Source organism: Juglans microcarpa x Juglans regia, chromosome 6D (genome assembly GCF_004785595.1).
Source record: "Juglans microcarpa x Juglans regia isolate MS1-56 chromosome 6D, Jm3101_v1.0, whole genome shotgun sequence".
Taxonomy (NCBI): domain Eukaryota; kingdom Viridiplantae; phylum Streptophyta; class Magnoliopsida; order Fagales; family Juglandaceae; genus Juglans; species Juglans microcarpa x Juglans regia.
This window is the reverse complement of record NC_054604.1, coordinates 38,258,563-38,285,914: the sequence shown is the minus strand read 5'-3', so window position 1 is coordinate 38,285,914 and position 27,352 is coordinate 38,258,563. Positions and strand designations below refer to the sequence as shown.

Here is a 27,352-nt window from a genome sequence, read left to right as displayed (position 1 = left end):
TAAAAAGTTTAATAATTAAATAAAATAAGATAAAATGAATTGCTGAAAATCGTCCGAGAGAGAGAGAGAAGAATTTGTAGAACCGCGGAACGAATGAAGTACACAGCTTTTTAACAAAGAGAAGGCAAAGCCAGAAAGCAGCACCGCCACAAAGCGAGAGAAAGATCGAACAGGCCTCCAACTCTAACAAGAATTTAGTTGACAATTTAGACAGAGAGAGAGAGAGAGAGTATTATGGCGATGCGTGAGCTTGTTACCGGTGGAGCTGCTTGTGCGGTACCCGGCTCTTCTTCTTCTTCCAATCCTCTCGGTGCTCTGGCCAACGCTCTTATTGGATCTTCTTCTAAGGTAGATGTGTTCTCTATTTCCTTGATTTTGTCACAGTTTTTCCCGTTCAACAATTACTGGATTTGGGTTTCTGATGTAAAATTTTACAAACTATCTTAGTTTTAATTTAATCGAGAATTGGACTGTTTTTTGTCTCTTTACAGGAAAAGATAAAGGAGATTCCTACGTCTGTACCCACAAGTTCCGAGAGGCATTTCTTCGCAGATACCGATGATCATTTAGGAGCTTTTGATCGGTCATTTGTGGAATCCAACGATCAGGTTTTTTCTTTTTCTTATTTTATTTTATTTTTCATTATGGTCGTCTTCTCTATTGTTTTGTTACTTGTCTTGCTGGATAACTTGGATTTCTTTTTATCATGAATAACTTGGACCTTTTATCATAATTGTTTTTATGTGGTCAGGGCTCAGACTTTCTTCGCGGCTTCCGCTCTGCAGGGCAGGGTGAACTTTCAGCTGCGTGGGATGATATACAGCGTTCTCACGCTCCGCTTCCGCCTCAGGGTAGGGGAAGTCAAACCCTCAACCCTGAGCTTGACCGCATATATGATAGGGCATCTCTCACTCAGCCTCAGCAACCAATTTTGGATGGTAACGTCTGAGCTTATTTGATTTCTGAGCTTTTCTTGGATGTGAATTTTACACAAGTCGAATTAGAAAAGCTAAAATAAAGGCCCTTGGGGCTTGGAGAACCTTAAAGGAATGGACCTTTGAAAGGGTGCATGACTACAGTAATGCTTGTTTAAAAGCTCTTGTGGTTTTGATAGACTGTTCTTGAGGTGCTAGTTAGTTGATGTGGCTTGTATTGGAAGCGAAAAGAGTTGTGTTTACATTGGGAAGTAGGAAATTGATGATGGTTTTTGAGACGTGATAGGTGTAGAACATTGATGAACAAGGATTAGTTTTTTTTTTTTTCAATAGGGGAGTACTCCTTGTGGGAAAAACAACTTATGGTTGAGTTGGTCAGGACAATAAAATACTCCCTATTAGAACAAAAAATAAAAAAATAAAAGACACCACTGTAGTTTTAAGAAGGATTCATGTTACTGACCTGAACAATTTGAGGTTCAGGTCTAACTGAGTTGAATATGAAAGGGGAAAGGGAAGGAAAAGAGAGGGGGGGGGGGGTGTGTGTTGGAGAATTTGTTATTGTTGGTGGGTTTATGGATGCTCTTTCTTTTAAGCAGAGGAAAATTTTCTTACTATTTTTGTCAATATTTTTTACTCCCCACTGACCTGCAGGGCCACCGCAGAGAGTGTTGTCCAGCTTCTTGCATTCCTTCGTTGATAGTAGCCGTGGTGGAGTTCCGTTTCGCCCTATTCCACTCCCAATATTAGGTTTGTCTGAAGGTGACAAGCAATGCATACGCGACCGTAGCAGCATAATGGCCCGACATTTTTTTGCAGATAAAAGTGAAGACTTCATAAATGCACAGGTCTGGAATGTTACTTGATTTACCTCCTTCTATTACGTGTTTCAGAATTTTCTCAGTGATTTTCTTCATCCCTACTTTGAATTGGTCTTTCATGGACTGAGCAAAGTTCCAATTAGCTTAGTTTTATAGTTTATAGTATCTAACTATTTGGTATTGCTGCCCTCATTTATTGTGTTTACATTAACGTTTAGCCATTCGGTTTCTTTCATAATTTTCTGTTTAAAGTTTGATTGGTCCTGGTGGAGTGGAATGGGTTCTTTTGTTTTAAAACAAAAAAATCTTTTTATCATCATTATTTATGTTGTTTCAAAGGATTTAGAAGCAAATATGTCTTGGCCCTGGTCCTTATTCTAACTGTTCTCTTTATGTAATGTACATAAGGAACATATACTTGAATTTTTCCTGCTCAATCGCTTAGAACGTATAATCTAAACTAGTTTATTTTTATTTTTCCAGGTTAATGCTCTTTTATGTTCTTTGGATATTGATGGTGACATTCGAGCTAAGGGGCCTCTGCCTGGGAGATTTAGGGAACTAGAGGATTACTGGAATGAGTCCCAAGATAGCCTGAAACATGGTGCTCATGCCGCAGATCAATGGGTAGCTGAATTTAACCAACAGAGAACGGAACATGGCGATGCCGATGCTTGGGCTCACTCTTTTGAACAACAACATGGTGCGATTGGTTGGGCCTCTGAATTCGAGCAGGTAAGAAAGTATTTTATATCTACACATGGTACCTAAGGAATGCATTTCCGCACTACTTCTTTTGTACTTACTGTATTTATCATAGGGCATAAACTCCTACAATTTTTAAGTTGAGATCATGACAAAAATAAGGCCTTTCTACTTCACTACATGTATCACGAGACATTTTATTGATATATCTTTTTTTAATTACCGGTACAATCTCAGTTGACGTCGGTAGATCACATGAGAGGTGCAAATATCTCAAACTTTGCTGCCATGGAGCAGACCCGCATGCTTGCAAATACATTAGCCCAAAATGATGACCCTAAATTTCAGGTTCTTATGCTCTCATGAAATTAATGTTTCTCATACATTCTTGACTTGGTATTTGCATGTGAATTTTCTAGGTTTTGGATGCACGGGGATGTTTGACATAAACAAGCTTTATATCGACCTTTTTTATTGGTAATGGAAGATTTTATTTGAAAAGGGAAAGGAAAAAAAAAAAAAAAAACTCAGAAGGCATAGCAAGAATACACGAGAAGTATACAAGAGGAACACCTAACTAGGAATAGGAGAATATACGAGAAAACTCCGCCCATTAAAATCTATAGAGGCTATTCAAAGTAGCAGAGTTATGAAGAAAAAAGTTTAAAGTTCTTCTATTGTGAGCATCTTTTAAGCATCATGCTGAAAACATCTTCTAGGAACCATTCAAAAACTCTTATAGCTATTTGGCTGTTGCACTTAGGATGGTACCAATATCTATAAAACTGTTCTTGGAATGAAAAGGATTAAATCATCTTTAGAACTCATCTTTTCTGGACCATTTTAAGCGTTAAAGGCCTTGGTCTTGGTGGTATGCTCCCTCCAGGTCTAAGGTTAAATCCTATTGGATGCAAACAATTTCTAGGGATCATCGAACTAGGGGAACTTTCCCTTGAATTACTCGAGGTGCACTTGTGGGAAACTCCTTGCTGAGGGCTTGTACACCCTCGGGATTTGTTGGGACTTTGTTCTTGGACACCCGGTGCCAATAATAAAAAAAAAAAAAAAAAAAAAAAAAGCCCCTGTTTGGATTCGAAACTTACCTCAACTTATCTCATCATTACAACTTTCCCAAATTACCACACAAAATATAATTTTTTTTTTTGATAAGTAAATAGATAGCTTTATTGAATAGAATGAAACTAGGCAATGCCCAAGTACACATGAAGTATACAAAGTGAGACACCTAATTACATTCTAGTGAGCTAAAAAGAAGATAGAAACTCATGGACACTCCCACCCTTCAGTACAATAGCAGAAAACCACTGTAAAAGAGAGAATACAAAAAAATTCCATATTTCCCCCACTGCATGCTCCTTGTTGTTAAAGCACCTATCATTCCTTTCTGACCATAAACACCACATTAGGCACAAAGGTAACATACGCCACACTGCTGCCAATTGTGCATTGTTATGCCTCTTGTTCCAGCACGCTAGTAGTTCCACCACACTCTTAGGCATTACCCAACTCAGTCCGGCTCTATCAAGGATACCAGCCCATAATTCCCCTGCCACCTCACAATATAAAAGCAAATGATTTATCGATTCTCCATTCCTTTTGCACATGTAGCACCATTCCATGACTACCATACTCCGCTTCCTTAAGTTATCAACCGTCAATATCTTTCCAAGCACGGCTGTCCAAGTAAAAAACGCAACTTTAGGGGAACTTGTGCTTTCCAAATACTCTTCCACAGAAAAAAGATGGGTTGTAGTGCTGTTAAAGCCTTGTAAAAAGATTTAACAGTAAAATCTTTTCTCCCTGTGTGAATTCATAACATACGGTTTGCCCTATTTCCTCCTACCTTTGCTGAATACAAGTGGCTAAAAAAGGCTGCCATCTCATCAAGTTCCCAATCCAGAGCATTTCTAGTAATAGTGACATTCCAAGTTGCTGTCCCATTGGCACAACATAGTACATCTGAAACTGCCGGTTGCTGATTTCAAGCCATGTTAAAAGCGAGTGGAAAGATAGTGGAAAGAGCACTCTCCCCACTCCAAGCATCATGCCAAAAGCAAAGTCTTGCTCCGTCACCCACTCCGAACCTAATATGTTTTTCAAAGGTGTTCCACCCCCTGCTAATAAATTTCCATAAGCTCACTCCATATGACCCCCTACCCTCTTTAGAACACCATCCCCCCCACTCACTACCATACTTGTGTTCGATTACCTCTCTCCATAACGAGTTCCCTTCCATTTGATACCTCTACAACCACTTACCAAGAAGGGACTTGTTGAAAATGCTCAAATTTCGTACCCCTAAGCCCCCGTTCGCAATCGGACAGCACACCCTTTGCCAACTTACAAGGTGGAATTTGGTTCCCCCCCCCCCCCCCACCACCACACAAAAGAAAGTTCTAAACAACTTTTCTCCATACGGTTAGCCACTCCCACCGGCAAAGGAAAGAGGGAAAAATAGTAAGTAGGAAGGTTGGAAAGGGTACTTTTAATAAGTGCTAATCTCCCCCCTTTGATAAATATAGCCGCTTCCGCCCCGATAGTCTTTTCTCAATCTTCTCTACCACCCCATCCCAAATGCTCTTTGCTTTAAATGACACCCCCAAGGGGAGTCCAAGATATTTCATAGGAAGTGAAGCAATTTTACAACCCAACAACTCGGCTAGAGAAGCAATATTACTCACAACCCCCACCGGTACCAACTCCGACTTCCCCAAGTTCACCTTAAGTCCCGAGACAGCTTCAAAACAGAACAAGACCGCCCTTAGAGCTTGAATCTGGTCACTAGCAGCATCATAGAAGATAAGCGTGTCATCTGCAAATAATAAGTGAGAAATGGAACTGACACCATTACTATTGTTACCCGCCGAAAAACCCGTAATAAAACCCCCCCTAATGGCAGCCTCTAGCATGCGGCTCAAAGCCTCCATAACTAAAACAAAGAGGAAAGGTGATAATGGATCCCCTTGTCGCAAACCCCTCGACGGCTGAAAAAAATCACAAGATTTTCCATTGACTAAAACCGAGAACCGAGTGGTTGAAACACAGTGTTTAATCCATTCGCACCACTTGCTTCCAAAACCACATCTTCTCAACATATAAAAGAGGAAATCCCAACACACATGGTCATAGGCCTTTTCCATGTCCAACTTACATAGAACCCTCGGAATGCCTTCTCTTAACCGGCTGTCCAAACACTCATTTGCTATCAAAACGGAGTCCAAAATTTACCTCCCCCGAACGAAGGCATTTTGAGGTTTGGAAATGAGTTTGTCCATCACCAAACTCATGCGATTAGCTAACACCTTTGAAATAATCTTGTAGATCCCACCTACCAAGCTAATTGGCCGGAAGTCTTTCAAATTATGGGCACCAACTATCTTGGGGATAAGAGCAATAAAAGTAGCATTTAATGACTTCTCAAACTTAAGATTAGAATGAAAAGCATGGAAAATCTGCATCACTTCCTCCTTCACTATCTCCCAACATTCTTGAAAAAAGCCATAGAAAAACCATCCGGGCCCGGGGCTTTATTCTTGCACATGCCTCTCACCACTAGATGCACCTACTCTTCAACAAATGGCCTCTTCAACCAACTTGCCACCTCCGAACCTAGCTGGTCAAACAATAAACCATCCAGTTTGGGACGCCACTCAACTTTTTCAGCTAGTAGTTCCTCATAATATTGCACTATATGGTCTTGGATCTCTTCGGGAGATTGTAACACATTCGAGCCTGAATGGACTTCAATAGCATTGTGGTGCCTATGGGAATTGGCCACCTTGTGAAAGAACTTAGTGCATTTATCTCCCTCCTTCAACCAAAGCGCCCTTGATTTCTACCTCCAAGATATTTCCTCCATCAACAACACTTTCTCTATTTCGGTTACCACCACTTTCTGTCTCGACAAAGAATCCTCATTCACCTCTCCTTCCTCCAATACTTGCAACTCATCCCAAAGGATATTTTGCTGCAATTCCGTATGTCGAAATACTTCTTCATTCCACTTCTTTAAGTCAGCCTTCAGAGCTTTGACTTTGCCCACCACTATGAAACTAGGTGTTCCATCAAAGGAATAAGCTTCCTACCAAGCCCTTAACTTATCCACAAATCCATCAACTTTTAACCACATATTCTCAAATTTGAATGGCCACCTTACCTTATACTTCTATCAACACTACACAGTTTAGTCTATTGCAAACAAACAATACCAACTTTCCAACTTCGTAAAAGAGATCTAATGTGAAGGTGTTTATTCACATTATTGATCCCTCTTACGTTCCAAGACAATATTTTAGGCTTCATTAACAAAAATGGAGTCCCTCCCTTTTGATCTATCCCTTCCCGAAGTTCCCTCCTTGTTATCATAATTGATAGAACATTCTAACCGTTTCAGCTCTCTCTCCTTTCTAACAGCTGACTTCATGGCCGTGGGATGGCCCGCTTCCATGGCTATTAAGAGCCATAAATTGTTCTTCGTATCCATCACATGTTAATCCCACCCAACCTTGAAGTTCCCCGACTTTTTTTAACACCCAATCTGATGCTCTAGGTGTGATCTGAGGGGGAAGTGTCTGTAGAGGAGATGGACTATCTCCTCCTCACTATCTTCAAAAATCAAAGACTACTTCCACGGTGTCCCCTCCTCCACTGACCTTACTTCGTCCACCGTATCCCCTACCTCCATCGCCGGCGCATAGGACACCATCTCCAATCCACTCGAGTCTTACCCATAAACTGTCGAAGCTTTCTGTGCTTGAGGTGAGGTAAAAAACTCGGGAACAGTGGCCAAAATCTCTTCGCGGGGACTGGCCGTGACCAGCTCAAGGACAGCAGCCTTGTCGCTGCTCTCAGACACCTTCTCCAACTTCTTCGCCCTTTTTTGTGCACCGGGATGCTTCAGCGAAGTGATCTGAGCAGAAATCAGGTCATCGTGACCCCATGACGCAGCGTTAATCCCTCCACCAGCTTCGAAAAGAACAAACTTCGGCACCGGGACCTTCGTCGGAGCTTCTAACACCTTCTTTGACTTCTTCGTTGTTGTCTGTGCACCGGAATGCTCTGACGAAGTGATATGAGCAGAAATCACAACATCGTGACCCCGCGACGCAATGTTAAGCCCTCCACCAGCTTCGATTAGAATAGACTCCGGCATCAGGACCTCCGTTGGAGCTTCTATGGTCTTCAGTGATGTCGTCTGTGGTATCGCCGGTGACGGTGACGCGGGCCACCAGGGTGCTGCGGCTTCTTCCTCCAGATAGGCTTCTCTGCAAGCAACCCACTTGCTTCTCCATTTCAGTCAAGGCATGCAACAGAGATGCCACATTTGTCCCCAACACCTTCCTGCCATTCCCTTCACATAACTGCGCTTTCACCAAAGAGGAAGAATCGGGTGGCCTCTCTTCATGTTTTGAGGCTTGAGACAAGACCTCCCTGTAGGAAGAGGAGGCCTAGTGGTACTGCGATGGAGGAGAGGGCATCAGTGGGTAAGTCCCTTTGTTATTCCCTCCCAAAACAGAGGATTTTGCAGAGAGCTCCTCCAACAAGTCTCCAAAATTTCTCCATCCTAACCCCTTCCTCCCTTCCGGTATCACTAGCATTCCACGCTGCCTTGCTTGGCCAAACTCCGACAGGGTGAAAAAACTCCCATGAGAGTTTTGCTGCCTTTGCACCACCCAAACTTGAGACCCATTTCTTCTTGTTCTAAGAAACACAAAAGGACCCTCAAAAGCTACACCTTCCTTCATCATGGCAGCCAACCACCCCAACAATGCTTGATCAATGGAAATATGATTTACCGCACGACAACTACTCTCCATGATTGTCCACCACCCTTCATATTATTGAGAGGGGATGGAAGTGGGTTAAGAATCTTCATCTGGAGTTAGCCACGGCATGGTGGTTCACAAAAGCACTGGAGGATTGCTTAAAGTCGGGGAGAAAGGGTTTTTACTCAGCACACAGAGAAGGTGATAGGGGCTTCATAGCTCAGAGAAGCTCCAATGCACAAGGGGTTTTCATGGCCCTGGTGGAATACAAGCAGGGGGGCCGACGCAACTGCATTATCATTCCTGAAGGTAGAGAGGGGAAGGGGTGGAGGAAAATGGTGGAGGTTTTGAAGGAGGAGGGCAGAGGAGGCCGTCACGTTGGAGTGGCCTCAATGAAGATGGTAGCGACGTCGGTAGCTCAACCTTCGTCGCAGTCGTATAAGGAGGCTTTACAGAAACCCAAACCGACGCCTGTTGCTAACCCTAGCAGGCGTGAGGTTGCCATTTTTGCAGAGGTACAACATAGAGGGGTCGATGGCAGGGGAGCTGTTTGCCCAAATAAGGAAGAAATACTTCAGGTGCTGGCAGAGATGCAGGCTCAAGTGGGAGAGTTGCAGAGGCAGATGTTTGGCTTAATTTGGTATATAGAGGAGGATAAAGAGGAGGGAAAGAAATGGTGCAGAGTGGAGGGTAGGGGGCAGGAAGTAAAACGGTGCGGATCATTAATTGATAATGGTGTGGGCTGGGGTGGGCTTGGGTCAAGAGTAAGGCCCGTTGGAGGGGTGTTGAAGGGGAAGGGGGTTGGGCAGTTGGAAGGCCCGGTTGAGGAGGAAGGCCCGTATCGGGTGTGGAGACCCAAAAGCCGAAATGATATCGGCGTTACGGGGGGGCTTCACACGACGGCGTCAACGCACACGACGGAGCCACCAATTACACAGAAAGTGTCGTCGTCCCGTGGGGAGTCATCCGGTCTCGCGTCAGAGCCGATGCCGTCGCTGGAGGAAGAAGAAAAAAAAAATAGTAAGCCGATTGGGCCTGTGGTGGTTTTGCAGGAGCTGGAAATGGAAGAGGGGGAATTTTTGGGAGTAAGGTAGGAGATGAAGGAAGGGATCATGCTGGTGAAATACCAAATGAGTCCGAGACTGAAGAACCAGAGAATCTCGGGCCAATACAGAACACGCGAAGGGAGGGTGAGAAAGGGTCTGATAGTGAAGATATGGGAACACTGGTGACTGTAAAGGAGAAGGAGCAGAGGGAGGGGGAAGGTGAAGGCTCCTTGGTTTTATTCAATGCTGAATCCGAGACTGATTAGCCTGCAGGGGAGGATCCCTCTCCAATAAGAATTATGCATCATTTACCTGTAGATTGGGTTATGAAAAAGGTGGAAGAATTACAGAGTTGTGTGGGGATTTCTTGCATGGGATATGCAAATCAGTTTAGGGCATTGTTAATAGCCATTGAGGCAGGCCATTATCAACAGGAAGCAAGGCCAAAAGAAACAGAGAATTGCAGCGGCTGGATTGGTCTATTAATTATGACAGTAAGGAGGGGAGTGCAAGTCGTGGTAGGAATAAAGGGAGGGCTGGTATGGTTGTTAACTGAAGCCAAAAATTCTGATATGGAATGTAAGGGGATTGAATGAGATTAACAAACGCTTCCAAATAAGATCCTTATTAAGACAATGGAAGATGAACATTATTTGTTTGCAAGAAACGAAGCTGAAGCTTATTACAAGAAAAACCATACGGAGTATTTGGAGTTGTCAATATGTAGGATGGTCATACTTACCTTCGCAGGGGGCTTCGGGTGGCATATTGGTTATGTGGGACAAAAGGGTGGTGGAGAATATGGAAGAATTTGTGGGAGAATACTCGGTGGGATGTTTTTAAAAAAATACTATAGATGGTTTTGTATGGGCCTTTGCTGGGGTGTATGGACCTAACTTAGATAGCGAAAGACGTTTGCTTTGGGATGAGCTGGCTGGTTTATGTTCTTGTTGGGAGGTTCCTTGGTGCATTGGTGGAGACTTTAATGTGACAAGGTTTTCCAGTGAAAGATCCGGGGAGGGGAGAAATAATCACGCAATGGTGGAATTTTCTGACTTAATATTTGAGCTAGAACTTATGGACCTTCCTCTTACGGGAGGTGATTATACGTGGTCTAATAACCAAGCTTTGTCAAGGCTGGACAGATTCCTCATATCTCCCTTATGGGAAACGCAATTTCCAGATGTATGCCAAAAGAGACTTCCATGGGTATGTTCTGATCACTTTCCTATAATGTTAGACTGTGGAGGAATTCCAGGGGGGAGAAGACCATTTAAATTTGAGAATATGTGGTTAAAGACGGAAGGGTTTGTGGAACTGGTTAGGCACTGGTGGAATTCATATCAACTAGAGGGCACTCTAAGTAAGATATTGACTGGAAAACTAAAAGCTTTGAAAGTGGATTTGAAGTCATGGAATGAACAGATTTTTGGAAATGTAATATTACAAAAAAAAAAATCTCCTACAAGAACTACAAAGTTTGGAGGATGTTGAAAATGAGAATGAACACAAAGGCCAAGTATTATCCGAGTTAGAAAGGTTGATATTAATGGAAGAGATCTCGTGGAGGCAAAAGTCAAGAGCTTTGTGGCTCAAGGAGGGGGATAGATGCACAAAATTCTTTCATCGAGTTGCAAACTCACACAGGAGGTTTAATGCCATAGAGTCCATGACAGTAGATGAAGGTATATCCTCAGATCAAGCCGTAATTAAAGATCATGTTGCTGTACATTTCGAACGATTGTTGACAGAACCCCATGGATGGAGGCCAAAAGTGGATGGTCTAGTTTTTGAGGCCATTGATCAAAACAGCATGACTTCGTTGGAGAGACCATTTGAAGAGGAAGAGGTACGACTCGTCGTCAGAAAAATGAACAAGGACAAAGCACCAGGTCCAGACGGCTTTACTATGGCATTTTTTCAAACTTGCTGGGAGGCGGTGGGAGCAGATGTCATGCAGGTGTTTCAGGAATTTTTCTCGTTTGGAAAATTTGAGAAAAGTTTAAACGCTACTTTTATTGCACTTGTCCCTAAAAAGGTGGGTGCCATAGAGGTGCAAGATTTCAGGCCGATTAGTCTTGTGGGCAGCATATACAAGATAATAGCCAAGGTACTTGCCAATAGGATGAGCATAGTAATGGATAAGATTATTTCTAAGTCTCAAAATGCCTTTGTGAGAGGTAGACAAATACTGGATTCAGTTCTTGTAGCCAATGAATGTCTAGACAGCAAGCTTAAGTTGGGGGTACCAGGTATTCAGTTGGGGGGGGTTCTCAGGTTTTTCAGTGGGGGCTTCTAACCATGGCTCCATGACTATTTCTCATCTTTTGTTTGCTGATGATACGTTGCTGTTTTGTGAGGATAATGTAGGACATATTCAATCTCTAAAAGCTATCTTACTTTGTTTTGAAGCGGTTTCTGGGTTAAAGATCAATCTTGCTAAAATGGAGATGGTTGCAGTGGGTGCGGTGAGAAATATTAGTGGGTTGGCCAGCTTATTGGGATGTGTGGTCTCCTCGTTGCCGTTAAAGTATCTTGGTCTTCCGTTGGGTGCAAATTTTAAAGCCAAGACAATTTTGGAGGAGGTGTTAGAGAAACTAGAGCGTAGGCTGGCCGGGTGGAAAAGGTTATACTTGTCGAAAGGGGGAAAGATCACACTTATCAAGAGCACGCTATCTAACCTTCCCACATACTTCTTGTCTTTATTTTCCCTCCCGGTAAGCATTGCATCCAGAATTGAGAAACTCCAACGTGACTTTTTGTGGAGTGGACTAGGGGATGAGTTTAAATTTCACTTAGTTGGATGGGATAAAGTATGTACTCCCTGAGCGCTGGTGGGTTGGGGGTTCGCAATGTTAGATTCTTTAATAAGGCTCTACTAGGAAAATGGTTGTGGCGTTATAATCATGAGAGGGAAGCCTTATGGAAAGGGGTAATTAATGCGAAGTATGGGTGTGCAAGGGGGGGTTGGTGTTCTAATGAGGGGAGGGGGGCTTATGGGGTTGGTTTGTGGAAGCACATAAGGCAAGGGTGGGGGACTTTCTCGAATAATACTTGGCTGTGTTTGGGGAGGGCAGTAGAATCAGCTTTTAGAATGATGTGTGGGTGGGAGATATGGCCTTTAAAAATGCTTATCCTAACATTTTCAGAATTGCAAGAGAAAAGGAAGCTATGGTGGCTGATGTGAGGGTGGTTAGACAAGGTTCACAGGAATGGAACATTAATCTCACTAGGGAGGCACAAGATTGGGAAGTGAGTGAGCAGGTGGATTTTTTCAGCTTATTATATAACATCACTACCGCGGGTCCAGCTGACGACATGATGGAATGAAGGCCTTCCAAGAATGGGAAATTTTCGGTACACTCTTTTTATGACATTCTTTTAGCTCAGGATAGACCTTATTTTCCTTGGAAGAACATATGGAGGAGTAAAGCACCTCCCAAGGCTGCGTTCTTTGTTTGGACAGCAACTTTAGGGAAGATACTAACCATGAACAACTTAAGAAGGCGTGGACTCATAATTACGGATTGGTGCTGTATGTGTAGAAATAGTGGAGAAACGGTAGATCATTTACTATTACATTGTGATTTTGCAAGAGACATATGGACTTACTTTTTTAGCAATTTGGGAGTCGCATGGGTAATGCCAGGAACGGTGGTGGAATTACTAGCTAGCTGGAGAGGGATCACAGGGACACCACAGATTGTAGCGGTGTGGAAGATGGCACCTATTTGTATTTTCTGGTGTATTTGGAGTGAAAGGAATGGTAGATTCTTTGAGGATCATGAACGCTCCTCGGAGGAGTTTAAGAGCTTTTTTTGGAAGACTTTATTTATGTGGGCCATTTCTTTAGAGTTAAATGGTCTTAGCTTCCATGATTTCCTTGTAACAATTTCTAGTTCTTAATTTGGTATACTCATATGTATACCTCCGGTATACTTGGGCTATGCCTATCTTTATCAATACAATTGCTTATTACCTATAAAAAAAAAAATAAACTCAAAGCACTTTTGACAATGATAACATTCCTACTCGACCCCATGGCTCAAACACTCATAACGCAATGAAGAAATACTCCACAAAATATAATAAACAATTCAATTTTTTCAAATCCCAAAACAATAATAATATTAAAAATAATATTATAATAATATTTTATTCAACTCATCTTAAACCATTTCAACTCATCTCTGAATCCAAACGGGGCCTAAGTGTTAATTTTGTTGCAGTTTATGCATAGGCGACACTCTTGTATATTTCCTGTATACTCAGGCTTTTGTCTATTTCATGATCAATAAAATTTTTGTTTATCGATAAAAAAAAAGTTTTGTGAACACGTAATTTTTTTCTTTGTTTCCATTAAATGACTCAATTTTCATTGATCTTTTTTTGTACCTTTTGGCTTTGTTTTCTTGCAATATTTAATGTTGTACAGCAATTTGTGGCATGCAGAACTCAAAATTTCTTCAGTTTTTGTCAAAGATGAGTCGTGGTGAACTTATTATTGATGATAATCAAGTCAAGGAAACTGCATTACCGGCATCAGGGGATTGGGCAGCAGAATATCGACAACAGTATAACAGGAGTTCTGCTTGGGCTGATGAATTTGTATGTAATTATTCAAGTATATGTTTGGCTAGCAGTCATCCAATATATTAAAGCATTGCTGTGCATTTCTTTGTATATGTATGTATGCATTTCCTAATGCGTATGTGTGCGTATAAGCATACAACTACACATGTATGCATATAAACATGCACATATATAGCAACAAACAGATAAAAAATTTATACACTAACAAGCTCTGTGTTTTAAAGTTTTACGTATCAGTCATAGGATTTCAAATGATACAACTTCTTAATGCTTAAACTTATAATCGCAGGTATTTTGGATAGGTTTTATTACTTAGCTTTGAGAAAGAAGCTATGACATGACATAAATTTTTTTGATAGGTTACATGACCATATAAAATTAGAAGATCATACAAAGGCAATCAATATATGTTGTGCGTAACACTGATCTAGCAAACATTTAGAAATCAACATATAGTGAAAACAAAAATATATATCACAGTCATATTCTAGAATATCAGAGTCAATGATATTTGTAACAATCATGTTCTGATGCACAGAGACAGGCAAGTGTTTTCATACTCAATGAAGCTCTACCTCAACCTCTTTTTCTTATTTTTTAAGTGGTAGAAAAAAATCCCTAGATTATAGTTCACTTTAAGATGTTTTGAATTTTAAGAAGTGCATTAGATGCATTCGACCCGTCCTTTATGAAATCACCATTTGAGTTAAGTCTTATTTTTTATTTTTTTGGAAAAAGGCAGATGGGGGACATGTAACCAATAATAAAATCAAAGGCATCGTTGGAAAATTAAACTTTGAATTTTGTTCTAGGGCTAAATTTGGATGATGGCAAATTAGAAATAAGGACAATGGTTTAAGGACATGTGTACAATTTATTTGTGTGCGCCCTAAAAGATACTACCTATATTAGGGGTGCATACAAATAAGGCATTGGCTTTGTTCACTTCGATGACTAAAATATGTGCATCACATAATTCTGTAAGGGTTGAGTTTTCCTCCCATCTCTGTTGTCTTGATTCTAGTGTTTTTCAGCTTTCTCATGGTTCTGATCAATGGGTGAATGAGTTTACAACCGAACAAGAGCAACATGGGCCCGTTGATGATCAGTGGGTCAATGAATTCTCTAAGCTGCACGTTCAGGACTGGGCAGAAGAGTTTGGGCGTCAAGTTGGTGAAGGGGCTTTGGAAGAGGATTCTGCTGATAATTGGGCGAATGCATATGATGAGTAAGTCAGTTGACCTTCTAGAAGATATAGTACTATTGAACAATCGTCAAATGCTCATCTTTGTACTTGGGGAGAACACTTTTGAACTAGCATTGTTAATTGGGTGGTTTTGTGACAATTTTGTAAGGTTTTTATAGTGGAAAATGATACTTGGCCTCATGAGTTTGCCCCCTCAAAGTTACTGCTCGGGTATTTTATTTTATTTTATTTTTTCTTAATGTTTAAGGAAGTGACTATTAGTGAAGTGTTGTATTTTTTTATTTTTAAAAAATGTTTAAAGATGTTTAAAAGGTGCTTGAAAGAAAAAGAAAGAAAAAAAAAACAGTACAATTTGCACTGGTGGTAAGTTTGAGGGGGCAAACTCATGGGGCTGAGTAGCAGCACCCTTTTATAGTAGGTTCTCCCTGACCCAATTATTATTAGTTGCTTTTGTTAAGAAGAGAAAGATACATGTATATGCATGCCTAATAAAGATTATTTTTTTTCCTGTTATATGAATCTTGTTGTGGTGCTTGCTTTTATACCATCAGGTTGAGTTGAGGTATACTCTTTATTATTATTTTTATAAATAACAAAATCCTATCGATTTGATTTGTAGGTAACATTACATTATGCATCCCTTAACTATCATCTGTTTTGCAATGTGCACCCTATACTACGAAAGTTGTAATGTGCACCCTAAACTATCAATAGATTTCAATGTGCATCCTAAACTACCAATGTATTTCAACTTGCACCTCTGGTTAATATGTGACCGTTACAATGAATAAAAAATAGGCCATGTGGTATAATCTTAACAGTTAATTTTAATTGGAGTGCATGTTGAAACTTGTTAGTTGCTTAGGGTGCTCATTGCACGTTGAAACTTGTTAGTTGTTTAGGGTGCTCATTGCAAAAGGGTTGGTAGTTTGCGAATGCAGAGTGCAATTCCTCCTTATGGCTTCTTGTTCATTTTTTATTCTTTTCCACATAATTCTCTCATAATATTTGGTGTATAGTCGAAAATGGTGCAAATGATCTAATTGGTGCCAAAATTATGAGTCTTTTAAGACATATGCTCCTTGTCATGGGATTAATCCACATGTGCCACTAAAATATAGGTACCTAAATGAACAAGTGGCTTCCAAGAATCGGTCGGACACTTCAAGGGGGTTATATGTCTTTTCCGATATGAATCCTTACGTTGGTCACCCCAATCCCTTAAAAGAAGGTCAGGAGCTGTTCCGCAAAGGTCTTCTGAGTGAAGCAGTGCTTGCATTAGAGGCTGAAGTCTTGAAAAACCCTGACATTGCTGAAGGTTGGAGGTTACTGGGAATAGCGCATGCCGAGAATGATGATGATCAACAGGTTATTCCGTTTTTCATGCTGAAGTGTACAATTACTATTTTTTCTGCATGTTTGTATGACTGTACAACAAAGTTGAACTCTTGTTGAGCAATTATACTGTTATCCAAGCTTCTTAAAGGACATTACTGCATGGCCACTCAGAGCAATTCTTTTATTTATAATATTTGTTCGAGATACCTGTTGTCAATATGAATTTGAATGTTGAGAAAAGAACATAATGTAAAAAACTATGAATTAAAATAGAAAATTATTCAATATTTTCTATTTAATCCAACAATATTTTCTTATTGAATTGAACATAATATTGAATTGTTATAACTATAATAAAAATAAAATAAAATAACGAGTGGCTTGTATAGAATTGGAATTGCATAAATAATAAAGATAGATACAAAAAATTATAGGCGTAAAAAAAAAGGGAGAGAAGTATAAAAAATATTCAGAGAGAAGTATAAAGTATCTATTACGTTAATCTTAATTACTACTGTTGGGATTTTGGTTCTTATAAATACTTATAAAATATTATGGTTCTTATTTATAGGGACAATTATAAGTCTCATGATCAAGGATATTTGAGATTTTTTGCTTATATGAGTTTTTTTAATAGTTCAATGCTAGGACTAGTGACTAGTTCTAATTTGATACAAATTTCTATTTTTTGGGAATTAGTTGGAGTGTGTTCTTATCCATTAATAGGTTTTTGGTTCACACGACTGATTGTCGTGGATGCTTGTCAAAACATTTGTAACTTATCTTGTAGGGGATTTCCCTTCCCAATACGGTTATTTGTTGATTTATACATAAACAAAGTTTCTTGTACCTTTTTCATCAAGGCTTAACTTTGGGAAACAATATTAACATCTTGAGGTTATGTTATATTTGACACTGAAAGTAAGAAGTTTTAAATGTAGGTTTTTGCATGTCCTGATTTCAATGTTTCCTCCTTTCCTTCCCTTCGATAAAAGAGAAGAAAAAGAAAGATAAGTAAATTGGACAGCAGCACTAATAAAGAAGGTTCACATACCATATCACATGTCGTAACTTTGACATGCCTGGAATCCTTCCCATACTATAGTATCATGTCTAATATTGCTCCTTTCGTGGCATCATATAAATCCAGACTGAACTTCCATAATCGATGACAATTTTTTCTTTTTGGTTAGAATTGTATTCGATGCCCTTTTTTCCCGTCTGATGTAAGTTGCATGCATGTCCAATTGACTTCCATGTTCCTTGGATCTTCAGGACATTGTTTTCTCTAATGAAGTTAAAATTGTGTTTTATTTTTTACTGAGCTGAATGCTTGATCAACTAGGATTTATGACCATCTTTTGAATACATTTAGTTGCCGGAAATGATATGGATCTAGGATTTGCGGCTTAATTTGGTTTCATTTTAGTAGTCTTGTGCATTTAATGCTCTGCACAATCGTTGTTGTTTATCAAGTCTGACTAGTTGATTTTATTTTGTAGAATATGTTAAATCGCTAAATGTCCCAAAAGCTTAAACTAATGGGACTAATAAATTTAATCACCTAATTTATATTCTCATTCTTTTGACATGTTGGCCAGATTCCTTAATAAGTGGGTGCAACATGTAGAATATTTAATAGAAATAGGGTGAAGTGTAGAGTTAGGGTTCAAACTCAAGACCTAATGCTAAGTTAAACTACTAATTGTCCTTAAATTTTATGCTTAGTGAAGATGTAAATTTAATCATTTACTTTCTATTCTCACATAATAATGTATAAAGCTAAACTCTGATATATGCAGGCTATTGCAGCCATGATGCGTGCGCAGGAGGCAGATCCAACAAATCTGGAAGTGCTTCTTGCCCTTGGAGTGAGTCATACAAATGGTTAGTGGTTGCTTGCTGCACTTTTTTCTTGGCATATATTTCGTGTTAGGAGTTCTGTACTTTTTGGTGCCATGAACAAAAGTACTGGAAACTAACAGTTTATGATGGAAGAGCAAGAAACTTATGACCTGTTTTGAAATATGCAGAACTTGAGCAGGCAGCTGCATTGAAATATTTATATGGATGGTTACGTCATCACCCAAAGTATGGGACACTTGTCCCTCCAGAGCTGTCCGATTCTTTGTATTATGCTGATGTAAGTGTTGTTATTGTTGGGGTGTGTGTGCACATGCACGCTTGTGTTCCCTTCAGAACCTGTTTTGCAGGGGAATTTGGAACTTTTCAGATGGGAAAATTCTTAGGATGATACTATAGAACTTATGATTTTTCATTAGAAGGCCTTCTTGCACTGATAGACCCCTATTGTATGCGAATCATCCTTCAACTGTTGTGTTGGTGTTACATTTGGAAGAACCTCCAGTGCAGTACCTTTAACATCCCACCAAACCAAAATTCTTTGTACTTTGCCATGAGTAGCCAGTTGAAGGATGCTCACTTTACAAAAACGGACCGAGTTTCCTCCTCGAATGCTTGATGCTTCTTCCTTCAAGGTTCTATGGACCTTACACCCTGCGGAGGTGGGCATCGATGTGCATCAGAGCTTGGGTCCCTAGTCCTGGGTGCAATCTGTGCCATGAACTAATTGTCAATCAGTTTAGATGCCTTTCCAGTGGTCGTCTTTCCAACACCTGCCTTGCTTCTTGCCACATTGGTCTCGCCTCTTGGTCATTTCTTGGAGATCCTAACCTTATCCACTTGTCATGTTTACAAACATTGTGTTTTGTTTTTGTGTTAATCATTTTTTTTTTTTTTTTTTTTTTGCATAAACACAACCTTTCGTATGAAGAGTCTGACACCTCTAATACCTCTCCACCTTTTCACCCTATAATTATTATTTTGTTATTAAGTTTGGAAAATAATTCACCAAAAGGGGCATATCTTTATCACACTTTCTTTATCTTTTCCTGACTTGGTTAAATTTTAAATATTTTTTGCAATGATACTGGCATCAATTTTTGCATGATAAAATGATTGCATGCTTTTACATGTGTACATCAGGTTGCGCCTTTGCACTTATTAATAAAGATCTTCTTACTTGTAAAAAAAGAGTGCAAATGAGTTCTGACTTTTGATCCCAGTTTATGATGATTCATACACTCATTCTTGTTGTTCTTTTCTTTCTTTTTATGTTTTAATTTATTACTAGTCCAACTGTCCAATGTATGCCAGTATCCTTTCCCCTGAACATTTATAGCTGATAAACTACAATTTAGCAGAGATTTAGGCCATGCTTGGTTTGCCATTCTTTTTCCCGAAGTTTTTCAATATATTTTTCAACTTCTATCCAAACATCTTTCAATCTGAAATAAATTTCTTATTTCAATGTTTTATTCAATCATTTATCTAGATTTCAGTGAAAAGTAAAAAATACAAAAACTAAAACAAAAACTACCCAAAAAATTATATGCAAATAACTTTTCTACTCTACCTATATACTTTCACAAATCTCAATACAAAACATATTTCAAAAAAAAAAAATCTTCAAATTTTCCTATGTACTTTTTCTATTTGGTCGGTAAACAAATTTGCCTATCTACTTTCACAAAACCAAATAAATAATACATCTTATACAAATTCTTAGAAAATCTCAAACATTCCCAAAATTTCTCTTAACCAAACGTACCCTTCAGTGACCAATTTAGTAAACAAAAGAATAATATAAACTTAAATCTAGTTGTTTATTTGTAATTACAAAACTTAATGCAAATATCTAGGGAGAAAGCCAGGGATGGAGCGTGTCTCATGTTGGCAAACTCAGAATGTTCAATGGTGACTGGTGGCTCCATGGCTCACTTTTCCAATGGTGTTGGATGTTGCCGGTGTTAAAAAATGATCCTGCATTTGTAGGTTTGAGCTTGGTTAGGGGATTATCTGCTTGTTAGGCCTCTTTACCTACTAGCTTAATTATGTGGGTGGGATGTTTTAACAGCAGCCAGCCAGCTGTTGAAAAATTTAAGTATGTTCCATAAGGGAGTAGTGCATTTAGGTGACCATCACAAAGGGTTTTGCAGTAGTATTGATAGTGTTAGAACATGATGAGCATCTCTGGCCGTAGATGATCCATTTATATGTGCATCAGAGATGTTTTTGTGGCCTGCAGGTTGCTAGATTGTTCAACGAAGCTGCTCAAATGTCGCCAGACGATGCTGATGTTCACATAGTTCTTGGTGTCTTATACAATTTGTCCAGAGAGTATGACAAAGCCATTGCATCTTTTCAGACAGCTTTGAAACTGAAGCCCCATGATTACTCTCTTTGGAACAAGCTTGGTGCAACACAAGCAAATAGCGTTCAGAGTGCTGATGCAATATTGGCTTATCAAAAGGTATTTTGTAAGCTGTTAACCCATCAACTTAATCCTCTATCTATAACCTCTTTTAGGTTCCGTAGTGTATTAGGAGGTTTAATTAGGCTATTTCTATGCTGTCACAAATAGTTATTGGTGGAAATCATGATGTCAGGTTGACGATGAGGTGTGAATGTGATATAGAAGTAAAAGTACACAGTGGTCTGTAGCTATGGCCTTGATACCTGTAAATATTTTTGCTCTATTGGTTGGTTACATGGGCACTTAATGCGTTGAACCCCCAATTAGGCATATAGTGAATTAGTTGGCAGAGAATCTAGACCCAAGTGACAGACACTGAGCCAATTAATACAGGCTAGAATACGCCTCACAATTAATTGACTCTCTCTGTAGAAATTTCCAAGATTTTTGAAGCTAGATGTTCTCGAGTCTTCTCAATGACTTTGAGTGAATTAATCCTACTCCTTCCATAAATTACCCCATCTCTTCAAGAACACCAAACACATCTCTCTGCTTGTATTGAAATCTTCTAGGGTTTGTGATTTTGCATTTACAGAGCGCCCCCCCCCCTCCCTAAAAAAAAAGACACACGGAGTTGTCATCTATTTTATATTGCTACTCCACTTCAGGAGCAGGTTACTGTCTCAAATTGCTGCTTCCATATTCGTTCAGAAGATGGGCAGGAAAAACAACTGATCTTGAACTTCTACCCTTGCTTTGCCTAAAACGATAAAATCTTTTACTTCTACCCTTTCTTCGTATATAATTCATGTGTACTTCAGCTATGCCTACTTTTGCCATTATGAATAAAATCTTGTACTTATAAATAAATAAATAAAACAATAATTGATTATTAAATATAATTGAGTAATTAAGGATAGCTTTATGGTCAGGTATAACCAATCAGCTATGACTCTACCCCATTCATATGGGCAAGGAAGTGCCATTTGGACTATTTCTTATTGGCTTGAGGCCTAAGAACTTCTTGAGTCTTATGCGTTGTTATTTAGTAACTTATGATTACAATGTGGTAGTTCCAGTCTAGAAGTTGTGTATGCTGGGTTTATGTAGATTTTGATGGATTTCTTGTTCTTTAATGCGGAGTATGTCTATATGTAAGAAGGAAGGTCAGCACTTGGAGTGTTGAGCTACTGGTTTTATACTGCATTCTTTACAGTCATCTATTTAGCCCTGTATCTTTTCATTAACACCTATTAGAATATCGATTTTTTTTGGGTTAAATATTAAAATAGTCCTTGTGATTTGCCTTTTGGATAGATTGGCCACTCCACTACTCCATATACTTTCAACTTTGATTGTTTAATCCGTCTGTTACTTTACTGTTACTACTTTGTTAAATATGCCATGACATCACCAATGATGGAGTGACACTGTTAAAATTTAAAATCTCATTTTGTGAAACAAAAATAATAAAAAAAAAAGGCAAAAAAATAGAATATAAAAAGTTAACCTGGACGTGTATGAGCTAGACAGAATGCCTGGGCTGCCACCCAAACCGGTCGACTGCCAGACTAAGTTGCCTAGGTCTCCACCCTGGCGATGCTTGGACGCAACCTAGGCAATGCTTGAGTCGCCACCCAGGCGAACCAGGGTGGTGACCTGAGATATGGAGTCATGCCTAGGCGAGCCAAGGTTGCACCCTTTCTATACCTGGGTGGTGACTCAAAACTACTTTGGGGTTGCACCCAGTTATGCCACCCAGAAATGCATGATTTAGTGTCAGTTTTTCAATTGATTTTTTTTAAATTAAATTTTTTTTTTAAAACTTTTTACACGACATTGGCATGCAATCATTGGTTAGAGTATAGGGACTGATCTGTCCACAAGGCAAACTACAGAGACTATTTAGTATTTAACCCTTTGTGCCTGAATTTTCCCTTCCACATAATACTTAGAAGAAAATTTGTAATTTAGACATGGTTCCTACCATTTGGCTTTAGGTAGTTGTTCAGGTGATTTAGTTGCAAGGGGTTGATTTATATATTTATTTATTGTTTACGGAAGGGGGGTTCTTTTTGTTCAATGACACACCACTAGGAATGTTGTAGTCCTTGCTTTGGATAACGTTTCTTGACTGTCATCTATATTACCATCTAAATCTTACTGGAAGCACCTATTGGTGTATAGAAGATACTTTTATTAATCCCATGCTGGAATCGTCACCTCAAACTTTATTATGTTTCATTCTGTTTCATTCTGTCTTGAACAACAAGTTTCTTCTTTTAAATTTTGCTGTTCATTACTTAAAAAATAATTGCTCATTGAACTTTTCCACTTTAACATATTCCATGTTATCACATTGCTGGCCATCTGCAGTCGACAGTTTATAGATTTTAGTGCTCCTTTTGTACTTTCTCATACTTGTCCCTCTATATGTCAACCATACTGATAAATATATTTCCTTATGTCATTTTTTATTTTGTTTATTCATGGTCAGTCTATCTTAGTTTAGTTCCTTGCGTGATTTTATTTCCTTAGTTTGTTTTCTGGAAAACTATTATTAATCACTGTAAAACCACTTTGCCTCTGGTTTCCAGGCACTAGACTTGAAACCTAATTATGTTCGTGCTTGGGCAAATATGGGTATCAGTTATGCCAATCAGGTTTGTTTCTGTACTTGGTTGTTCCATCTAAAAGTCATCTTTGGCCCCCCCTCTTTTTCTTCTTTTAAATGAGAACTTTTTCTTGTTCTTTGTTTTTATTTTGTTTTATTTAATGTGTTACTGGTTAAGCAGAGTTGTTTGATTCATACATAAAAGCTTGAGAACCACTCAGAGAAAAATGAAATAATGCATGTCTATAAACTAGCAATATCAACAGCCAATAATTAATCAAGGTTTTTCTAGTGAAAAAAATAATAATAATAGCAAGTAGCGCTAGGTTGGGAAAACATAAATACAAATAAATAATAGAAGCTTCGAAAACCGTGAGAAGACAATGGAGGAGCTGAAAGTTCTTTTCTTTAAAACATTGTTCTCATGGGTGGGGGCCATTGTTTGTAACAGACTAAATGTCCATGACTTTTTACTATCAACTGTAAACTCTAGTTAGGTATTTCTCATGTATACATGGGCTTTGCCTATTCTTATGAATAAAACACCTAGATTACCTATAAAAAAAAATATTACCATCGTTTAAATTTCTTTTTTCATTACTTGGATATTTTTTTCCCAAAATAGCTTACATCAAGCTGGCCATAAACATTAAAACTTATCAAATTTATTTTACACGAACTAAATTATCAAGTCCTTCACACTGTAGGACCGCAGCTCAGTGGAGTGGTGACTATTTATTTAGATTGTTAAAAACCCATCACTTGTGGATATGTAAAGAAGATGCAAAGTACAATTAGTCCAGTCAATTATTTTTCTTCCTTGACTTTGAAATTTTAACGAGGGATTAAAATGCAACCTCTGTTTCAAAATGGGGGGGGGGGGGGGGGGGGGGGGGGGGGGGAGGGGTAATGTGTAATCCCTGTCCCCTCCTACCCCCTGGGCCCCCGGGCAGCAAAACTCCCTGCAGGACATTGGGTACGGAGCTCCTGTTGAGTATAGTATAGCATGTGTGCGGGTCATTCGGCTTATAGGGGTCCACCACTTCCCCCGTCACACCTAAAGTCGGCACCAGGAAGTAGATAGGTCTAACCTATCCCAAGTTTTGTGGCTCTCATGATTCTTATAGCATCTTTTGGACAACAATATATAAAAGCAATAATAATTTCAAAATTTGAATGCTTGATAAATTACCAAGACATTGGACATTGGAAATTGGATTCAGTTGAGTTACTGTAAGGGAAGTTTTTGAATGAAGAAATGCTTTCACTATTTCTGTCACCTAGGGCATGTACGTGGATTCCATATGTTACTACGTCCGGGCACTTGCTATGAATCCAAAGGCAGACAATGCATGGCAATATTTGAGAATTTCTTTGAGGTACCTCAGTAGAAGAGAACTTTCTTAGTCTGTTTTGTGATTCAACCAAATTGTGTACATATTTTTATCTTTTATTTTTTTTGCAGCTGTGCTTCTAGGAATGACATGCTTGAAGCTTGCGATTCCCGGAATCTTGATATTCTTCAGAAGGAGTTCCCATTGTAAGTTTTATGTGTTGGAGCTGAGGATGAATAAGGGGGTCAAGCACTGAGATGGGGGGAAATATGAAGCCTCCCTCTTTGTATATTTAGCTATTTGAGAAACACGAGGATGATAGTAGGTCTACTTAATGCTTCCAGGTGAGGAACATGCTTTTAAAAATGTTGAGCAACAAACACTATATAACGCAGGTGGGCAGGGTTATTGGTGATGAATAAGGAATTTATTTAGGGAATTAATGTATGAATATTTGATAAATACGTCCATATTTAAACGCATTCCAGCTTGTGTTGGCTTTGAAATAATGATTATTGCTTCAATAGAATTACATTAGAATTGGTTTCAATACACGACCTCAATCCACTACCTCAAAAAGTCAAATTACTTAAAAGAGGCGAATGAGGAAAGACTTGTTAATTTGCATTTCGAAAACCAAATACTATTTTATTTTTAAAGTCCTTTTAAGTCTTCAAATTTTTGTTGAACTTAGTTTCAAAGTTCGAAATCGTTTGAGATCGCAATTTTAATGCGTTTCGGGACAATGCGCCGAATCTGATTGGAGAAGTGGTACGATTGACAAAATAAGCACTCTACATTCACTAAAGCGCCCTATCTGCTTTTCATTTTACTTCTTGGGTACAGTCCCATCCAACCCTAACCTTTCGCAATAGAACGTCACCTATATCCTCTTGGTATTCGTACTATCCCTATGTATCATTGTATGCACCTTTTGCATGTTGAAATTTGCGGATCCTAAGCACCCATGAAGTTTGATGGTGTAAATTATATTTATCATATCAATTAATAAAATTGTATCATGATCGCTATAGATGATCAACAGTTATAAAGCATATAGATATTGGCATTTTTAAATGGACCCATTTAAATTTTGGTTACATGCTAATTACAACGCAAGCACGATTGGTACGATAAATTTGTTGGCGAATTAGAAACAAATGCATGTTACTTTTTTGTGAAAGATGCTAATGGTTGCCACAAATTAGTTCGTGTTAGGGGATGTTCCAACCTTAAAAAAGGGCCACATCATCCATCGTCATTGCCACTAATTAATGAAGCATACAATAATTAATAAATCCGATCGAGATCAACATCATCACTAAAGCTAATCCTTATCTTCAAAGAACCTTTGGATGAGGTATGAAGTACACAAGCAAACATGATTAGCAACTTTTTTTTCTCACATGCACGATCCACAAGTAGATATGTTCTTAATCCTAATTAGAGGTTATTAATTTCAAAGGTAAGGTGTACGTAGGTTCCTTTAATTTGATTGCCCCATGAGTAAAATCAATTTTGAATGATTTTCAACACGTTGGGACGTAATAACATCAAACTAGTGCTTTTGGGAACATTTAATCTGATTAACAAAATCCATAATATAGTAGTAACAGATACCATATTGATTCTGATTAAATGTTCAAAATCCATAATATAGTAGAACATATATTTTGAATAAATGTTTAAAATCCATAAGAGCAACTCAAGGTTAAGAAAATTATAGAATTTATGAATTTCTTCATCGAGGTCAGATGCGAAGAGTATGGTTGAATGGGCCCACGGTGTTACTTCAACCGAAGCGATGTAATGCTCATCTATGGTTTAAATAGTCAAGTAAAGTGCATAAAGAGATAGATCATATATACCAAAATTTACGTAGTTTGATATTAAAACTCACGTTTAATTTTTTTTAATATAAAATATATTATATATAAATAAATTTATGCCTATTCTTGAATTTGAATACTGACTCCACAATTTACTGCATCAGAGGATTTTATAAATTTTTATGGCCTCACTTTGCTCCTTATTAAATGATAAAAATGCGGATGATGAGCGGGGAAAAAAAACCTGTGTTTACAGGTGAAGAAGACCCTTTTCTCCTTTTAGCCAATGCCTCTTTTTCTAAAATATTGATTTATTTAGAAGTTATTTGAATTTTATTTTATTTTATCTTGATGGGTTTAAATATATAAAGAGATGCCTTTCAACTTTCAAGTCAGACACTAATTTGTTCAATAATCAAGTTTTGAATCAAACTGTGCTTCCAATTCCTTTCAGTCAGATAGTATTCTGATTTGAATCGTAATAGAAAGTGGCATGTACAAAGTGCAAATTGCTATATCCAACAAGGACTCTTGGAATTCAGCAAAAACTGATCATACCATTGATCTCAACACTCAAAATGAGGGACTGTAGAACATATACTTGGTTATCAACTGACTTAGCAGGTCCACTACAAGAAAAACAAAAAGACGCACATTGTCCCACTTTATATTTTTCATTGAGGCAGTGAAAGGAACTCTTGACAATGAGCATAACCCCATCAATGGCCATTTGTAACTATCTCCTCAAGATTGTTTTCTTTTCTATGCTGATAGATGGTTTTCCTGCGATTTATCTCTTCTCTGCACACAGACAGAAATATCAACCTAAAGTAAAGCACATAAAATAATTTGAAGCGATTAGAAAAAT

General features: G+C 38.7%; 2 protein-coding genes across 3 annotated transcripts in view; one reads left to right on the top strand and one right to left on the bottom strand.

Moving 5' to 3' along the window:
* The first annotated feature begins 58 nt into the window (after positions 1 to 58).
* LOC121235860 (peroxisome biogenesis protein 5) lies at positions 59 to 25,137 on the top strand. Its single transcript, XM_041132287.1, has 15 exons — positions 59 to 348; positions 492 to 608; positions 752 to 938; positions 1,590 to 1,783; positions 2,240 to 2,491; positions 2,699 to 2,809; positions 13,746 to 13,901; positions 14,921 to 15,114; positions 16,215 to 16,461; positions 18,234 to 18,318; positions 18,465 to 18,574; positions 20,540 to 20,764; positions 23,305 to 23,370; positions 24,606 to 24,700; positions 24,787 to 25,137. Exons 1-15 carry the CDS (start codon positions 235 to 237, stop codon positions 24,863 to 24,865), a joined length of 2,232 nt encoding a protein of 743 aa, XP_040988221.1. The 5' UTR covers positions 59 to 234; the 3' UTR covers positions 24,866 to 25,137.
* Positions 25,138 to 27,021: 1,884 nt separating this feature from the next.
* The window catches only part of LOC121234279 (chloride channel protein CLC-f), a 29,960-nt gene continuing 29,629 nt past the window's right edge, over positions 27,022 to 27,352 (bottom strand). For both annotated transcript variants that reach the window (XM_041130159.1, XM_041130160.1), the window contains one exon: positions 27,022 to 27,285. In XM_041130159.1, coding sequence (XP_040986093.1) covers positions 27,204 to 27,285 — 82 coding nt within the window. In that variant the 3' untranslated portion in view covers positions 27,022 to 27,203. The remainder of the gene's footprint in view (positions 27,286 to 27,352) is intronic.